This window comes from Barbus barbus (genome assembly GCF_936440315.1).
Source record: "Barbus barbus genome assembly, chromosome: 7".
NCBI lineage: Eukaryota > Metazoa > Chordata > Actinopteri > Cypriniformes > Cyprinidae > Barbus > Barbus barbus.
Genome location: NC_136735.1, coordinates 32,882,477 through 32,889,918, shown reverse-complemented (window position 1 = coordinate 32,889,918; position 7,442 = coordinate 32,882,477). Strand labels below are relative to the sequence as shown.

The window sequence follows — 7,442 nt, the reverse complement described above, 5'->3', positions numbered from 1 at the left end:
CACCATCTCGCTGCACGGAGTGTTCGCCAGAGCCCGCCGCAGAGCTCGAGCCGGCCGCGATTACAGCGCCAACACCATTTAAAGTGACAGAGCCTCTCATCGCCCCGGAGCCAGGACTCAAGAACGCGACTGACCAGGTGTGTGAGCCAGCAACACTGTGCATGGGAATCATTGTGGAAATTGAGGGAATGGAGGATAATCCCGCTCACGCTCCTACCACTGAGGGTGAGCTGTTGCTGGAATCTAATCTATTGGACTGTTTGAGTGAGGAGGAATTCTGGCTTCTCCCTTTCCCGCTGGTTCCGCCCAGTACGCCCTCCTCAGCCAACTCCTCAATGAAAGTCTCAAGGAGTCTCCCACTCCCTCCTCCTCCTTTGTATCAGCCAGTCCATCAGCCCTGTCTCGGCTGCCTCAGGAAGGCCCCTCAGCACGCTATGTCCAGTGGGTCGGTTGTGCTTCGGGACTTCCTGTTACCAGCTACCTCGGGGTTGGAGGATCCCCACTCTCCGCCTCCAGCCTTCGAGACCCGGACACCACCTCAGCCCTCCGACCCATCGACTCCTCGGCTCATGGCTCCCTCGTCTCCACCGTGACCCATCATTCCACCAGCTCCACCGGGCTCCCTCGTCCCTATAAAAGTCACCATTTATAATACTATTATAATATTATCTTTAATATAATCAATTGCAGACAGTCTAGTTGTGGCAAGTAACAGGTCATTCTGATGTTGATGTTAAGTTAGACATTTGCCGTGAGTGACATTCATCATTCTGCCTGTCAAATATCTCCAGACTAAAGCGCTTGTCACACTCCTGAATGAATATTTCCTAGGGGACATTCAGTTTTGGCCCTGTGGTGTACCAGACTTTCGATCGACTTTCACTTTCCTCTTTGAATCTTTGTTGCATTTATTTGCACACTCGGCCAGCAGTTGGACTCAGGTTATGTGCAATGTCATCTTTCGAATTCACAGTCCTTGAGCATTGTCCTTTACTCTGTCCTCACTAATGTCACCCACAAATCCCATCTAAGCCCACAGTACACCGTTGAAGCGAAATTAGCCGAAGCCCTCCTGCATTTTAATGTTCAAATGAGGTACTGATGGATTAGCAAACAACTCTCTATCAGAACAGTCTGTAACTGTTTTGTGCATAAAATTGTAGCTTCAGCTCTGCGATTTATACAGCTCTCATGAAAGTGACAAAGATGGATTCATAAAAGACAAACTGAATTTAGAAGGCTTCTTTTTCTTTGCCTATAGTGGTTTCTCATGGACAATCCTTTATATTAATGTATCTGTGAGAAAATCCCACCATATTTGATCAATAGTTTCCTTATACAATAACTTGTGACATTAATGTCACATAAAGAGGAAAGAACAAATACAAATGAGTTCAACTTCTTCTTTAAGACAACACTGAGATGGCGAGCAATTGCACACAGTTCTTGAACACTAGCAGCAGTAACACACCAATCACTTTTACCCCTTTTCATGTAAATTATGATTATAGGAGTAGATGATCAATCGCTTCATAAACAGAATCACTTGCACGATTCTTTGCACAATACTGTTATCACCTCAAAATATTTTTACCTTTTACCAAAATGACTTCAAGCACAATTCCTGGAAGAGGTCATGTAAAAACAAGATAAAACATACTTAAGCAAATACTTGTTTAGCAAACTTTTTTTGCTATCATTTTTTTTTAACACCATGGGTTAGGTTTAGGGTAAGGTTTAGTGTAGATGGTATGTTATTTTTTAATGTGATAAAGCATTAACCTTTTAGCACCACTCACTGATTTGATTTTCAGAACTGACTTGATATATGCATGAAACAGTGTAATAAAATGTTGGCACAGTCATGTTTATCTGTTTTAGAGAAAATTGAACACACCATGAACTGGACATTGTACTTTAAAACTGCCGCAAAATGCCACAGGGACATATTTTTCATTAGCCCCAAATTTAAGACCTCTTATAATAATAATTAAGACTTTTGTTACACAATTTAAGATAAAAGCCCAATGTGACTGTTAAACTTCAAAAGGCTATGATTCATTTCCTTAAATAAATGTGAGTTTTCAAAATACTAAAGTGGGACTTTTTAATGCAGGCTGACAGTTTCAGAGCACTTCACAATCAATGAATACTGCACATTTATGCAAGTGATTCTCTGTGATATACTGTTATGAATAATGATACTATGATGTTTATATTTTACTTTATATTGTACATCTTTTATATGGCTGAATGATGCATATTTTATTTCCATATTTTTGAATGAGCATGATTTATTTTAAGATTGTATGGGTTATGTTTGGACATACTGTTAAGATGTTTTAAGGTCTTATATTTGATATATTATGATATATTTAATATGATTTCGCTACAGTAGGAACAGAGCAAAATTTAACTCATTACTCATTGAAAATTGTTCAGCTGAAGCTTAATAGCATTTGCATCCAGATACAAAAATGGCATGTCAACATCGCTAATACCAAAACAGCACTGGGCTTTCGTTTTTCTCACACACACTACATTTCGGTCTGTTTCTCATACTTTTTGGAGCTTGGCAGACGTGGTCATAGTGGACCCCTGAAAAAAAACAGCATATGGGTTTGGAACAACATGAGGGGGAATAAATGATGACAGAATTTTCATTTTTGACTGAAAAATCCCAAGAATCAACACATTTGAGATGAGATCTGAACAATGTCTCACACTGTCCTCAGATTTGCCAGCAGGATACCAAAATCTACCATCAACATCAGTATGAACTCAAATATTTCTCATTGAATTACTCAAGCGATATAAGTTATATTATCCACATTCATTTATAGCTATATTCTCTTACTGTACTGCATGTAAGAGAAACACATGAGACAAAGCTGATCCTTAAACAAAACACAACTGAGATCTTTATCATGAAGATTCTATCAGATGTTTTCCAGTGATTTGCATTGGAGAAATAGTGTGTGCGTATGCCTGTGCGCATGTGTGCATGTTATTGTCAGCATGTCTCTCTGCTTCAGTCTCCTGCTTTAATAAACCTCCCGGAGTTCATATCTAATTGTGAGTGTGTGTGTGGATGACAGAAAGAGCAGCTTGTCTCTAATACTGTGTGACATTTACTCACACAATTTAATTAACTCCCCAATATCAGCCAGATTTCTCTCCTTTTTCATCTCGCACACACACACATTTGGTGTGCACATACAAAATATGTTAATTTGAACTGAGACTTGTTTGCACCATGGAAGTTTTAAACGCCTTTAAAATGCCTCTTCCTCTGTGTTTTGGGTGCAAAGCACTTCTAGTCACATGATCACAAGCCTCCTGCATATTTGCTGACCTACAGTTACCTGCTCCGAAACGTCTGAAAAAATTGTCAAATTAGCATGTTGATCACGTGACCCTCTCATATCTGAAAGGAAAGTTCTTGAACAGAATGAGCTACAGTTTGTACCAGATTTAATGGTGGTAGTCAAAGCATTGGCTGGCTTGTGAGACTCACAGCCTCTCTAATGGTCTAATGAGAGCGAGAGGGCACACTGTCTTGTCCACTAAGGACAGCAGAAAGTACCAACATTTCATGTGAGCTGCTGCTATGCAAGAATAATTTCTAGTGCTGCAGAAAAACAGCACATAACTGCTGGTACTGAGTGTGTACTGGCTCACTTTGAACACTGGGTTCTTCAGATCGCTTTATTCATTTCCTGGTTCTTTACTGCACCAATACATATGTTTCTCTAAGAACTAAAGTAAAAATTCTCCAATGCCATCAGACCATAAAACCCTTTTGTTTGTTTTTTTCAGAATGTTTATTTTATAAGATATGGATCGATATATAAATTACACCGTCGTCTGGTTCCAGTGTTATTTTAGTATAATATAAGCTAATATATTAGCTTTTATTTTTTAATTTTCGTTTGTTTTAAATTTTATGTGCTTTTGTCATTTTTATTAGGTTTAATTTTCAACCTTTAATTTATTTAACTTCAGTTTTAATAATTTTAGTCCTTCAGCTTAAATATTTTGTTTCAGTTGCCAAGTTGCCAACACTCAGCTCCTTCTGCTACAGTTCTACAGAATTTCTAATGGGACATTGCGATGGAAAAATATGAGATGAGGAAAATCTATATTTCAGTTTCAGTTGCATTCTCTCGTGTTCCCCTGAGCAACTTTGCATTGTCTCACAAAACATTTGCATTCTCTCATAAAAGTATACATTTCCAGAGAAACTGTGCATTCTTATGCAAAAAGATTGCGCTTTAGAAAAAGTATTGTGTTTCCCTGAAAATCTGTGCATTCTCTCACTAAAGTATCACGCTCTCTTGTGAAACATTTGCATTCCCTCGCGGAAGTATTGCTTTCCCTTGAGAAACATTGCTTTTCTTGCAAAAGTGTTGTTGTCCCAAAATATTTGCATTCTTTCGAAAAAATATTGCATTCTCTTACAAAACATTTGCGATCTCTTGAAAAACTTTGCGTTTGCTTAAAAAGCACTGAAAAGTAGTTTTCCTCCCACCTAAAATTATTTCCATCACAAAAGTTTTGCATAGCGATTGAGCCATTTTTTTTCTATTATCATGTCCCTTTAGGGCAGGGCTATTCAATTACAAATTCAGTTGGGCCAGATTTTCAAACCAAGAAGGTTAGCTGGGCCAGTTATTTCAGCAGCGAAGCAACTCGTAATGACACATTTTAACACCAACACAAACAAATTTATTGAATGCATGTAAGGTTTATTCATTGTTTCTCTTTTAACTTTGGTCAGTTTGCACATCAAAAGGTGCATAAAAATACAACAAAAGAGTTAACTGAACAGAATCTGAGGTAGCCCCTACTTTTTCCACTTACAAAAAAAAAAAAAAAAAACTGACCTAGGCACCTCTTGCCTAGGCCTACCTAGGCTACATATCTGACCTATCTGATCACAAAGTGCATAAAACAAAATAGTGCACAGTAGTACGTTAGATAAGCAATAACATTCAAAACATCCTTTTGAAACAAAATAAACATCTTACTCACATTTGACCCAGGAACATCTCAAAGTGCATAAAATAAAAAGTGCACAGTATTCACGACTAGGCTATAACTAACACATGAATACAAGGTGGACTACTGCACATACTGAGGGAACATATTTTAAATCACCACATTTGTGATTAGGCATGCCTTTGTTACACATCCAACATTATATTGATGTAGGCTACAGTTACCCAGCTGATTTAGTGGGAAAAGTGACATTTTTTGTTTTGAACGAGAGCAGTGACTTTAGGCTCGTAAGTTGTCAATGCAATCCGAAGGCATTGGTGGAGAGTACTGTCAGTCAGGGAGCAACGATAGTTGCTCTTTATGGAGTTCATGTGTGAAAAACTTGACTCACATGTGTATGTTGATCCAAACATACTGAGCATGACGATCGCTACTTTCTTAATGTTAGGGAACTGATGTACGTTGACATTAGTCCAAAACATTGTAGGCCCGTTAGTGCAAAGCTCCTGTGCCATGGTTACAGATGACTGCATGTCAACAAGTTCGAGTGTGAATTTCCCCTCGTCAATGGAAGGAACCACTTGCTTTGCTCTGGCTGATAAGTCCCCTTCTATTGCAACAGTGAACGGGTCTCTAACAAAAACGGCCACCTCTGAGGGAAGAACACGTCCATCCAATCGACCAGCAAAGTTCATTTTCAGCCTTGCAATGAAATCTGTCATCACATCCGTGATTTGTGCGGGGGATGAGATGAATTTGCGGAGTGTCGGAAAATGCAGCATTCGGCCTGTGCTCAAATCAGTTGCGAAAAGGTCCAGTTTAACTGGGAATGCGCGCATCTGTTCCACAAGGTCGATGACAGTTTTGTCTCTGCCTTGTAGTGCCAAATTGAGATCATTCAAGTGTTTGAATATGTCGCTCAGAAAGCAGGCATCGGCCATGAAGTTGTCGTCCAGTATGCGACTCAAGTGCGTTTCTGCCTTTTTTTGCTTGCTGCTGCGGAGGAAAGTTATGATCTCCTCTCTGAGACCACAGAAACGCTCCAGTGCTTTGCCTTTGGACAGCCACCTCACGTCATTATGCAAAAGCAGGTCGTGGTGCTCAGCAGACATTTCTGACAGCAGCATGCGGAACAAGCGGTGTTGGAGGCTTGATGTAGAGCGAATAAAATTAATTGTAGCCATCACGTTGTCCATTGTCGTTTTGAGCGCCCCGCTTAGTTTTGCGCACAACACCGCCTGATGCACAATGCAGTGTAAGGAGATCAACTGAGGTGCAACTGCGGACCAACGTGCTGCCAAACCATTCACTTTCCCTGTCATGGATGGAGCCCCATCTGTCACAAGCATGCACACACGCGACATATCCAGACCATTGTCTTTAAAAAAAGCGGAAATTTTCCCAAAGACTATATCGCCCGTTGTGTGTCCTTCTAACGGCAGTAGGCAGAGCAGCTCCTCTCTGAAGCATTTGCTGTCAAAAAAACGGACATATATGCACAACTGAGCAGTATCAGTTTTGTCTGTGGACTCATCTACTGCTATAGACATAGTATCAGCTTTCCTCAGATCTCCTAACAGCGTTTCATACACATCTGCAGCAAGAATTTCAACCCTACGAATGTTGGAAGTATCTGAGAGGGGTACGTTTTTTATAGCAGATGCCACGCTCGTTTTAATTTTATCATCATTTATCACCTCATCCACGACGGCCAGCATACAGTCCTTCACGGTTTCAGAGTCTGTGAATGGCCTTTTCTTTTTTGCCAATATCCAGGAAACACGAAGGGATGCTGCGGTAGCTCTCTCTTGGGCTGTGAATGACCGCACCATGGTAGTACTGCTCCGGTTGTAAGATGCAATCAAACTCTGCACTTTTGCTGCCCTCTCTTGAGATCTCTCTGGAAAATTGGTGTGGAAAATCTGGTGTTTCTCAACGTGGTGCCTCCGCAAATTGTAATCTTTAAGTACTGCAACGCACTCATTACAAATTAAACACATCGGTTTGGCATTTGGATGTGGCGGTAAAATAAACAAGTATTTGTCAGTCCAGGCAGGGTTAAACTGACGGTTTTCATTGGCAATTTTACGTTTCAGTGTTGAGAAAGACATATTGATAGTAATCTAGGCTACTACCGGCACGCTCTGCATTGTTTGCGTGTTGCTAGGTTACGTGGTCTGTACTACTGTATGAATTTACATAGGGATGTGCGTTTTTGGCGGGACCATGGGCTGGGCCATTTGGAGATTGCTTCCGGGCCGCATGTGGCCCGCGGGCCGCCAATTGAATAGCCCTGCTTTAGGGGCTCCATATTATTCAGAAATACAGGTAGCCAGAATCGTTGAATTTCCCTAGTAACGGTTGTACAGTACCATTTTGCTTCATGACCTGATGACAGCAAAATACTCTCTTCCACTTCTCTCTCTCTCTCTCTCTCTCTC

General features: G+C 40.6%; 1 protein-coding gene across 1 annotated transcript; it reads right to left on the bottom strand.

Annotated features, from left to right (window-relative positions):
• Positions 1-2,853: 2,853 nt before the first annotated feature.
• LOC306872741 (zinc finger BED domain-containing protein 5-like) lies at positions 2,854-6,833 on the bottom strand (the record flags this gene model as incomplete). The annotated part of the gene is made up of 2 exons (XM_079421501.1): positions 2,854-2,861; positions 5,393-6,833. 2 exons carry the CDS (start codon positions 6,831-6,833, stop codon positions 2,854-2,856), a joined length of 1,449 nt encoding a protein of 482 aa, XP_079277627.1.
• Positions 6,834-7,442: the final 609 nt, after the last annotated feature.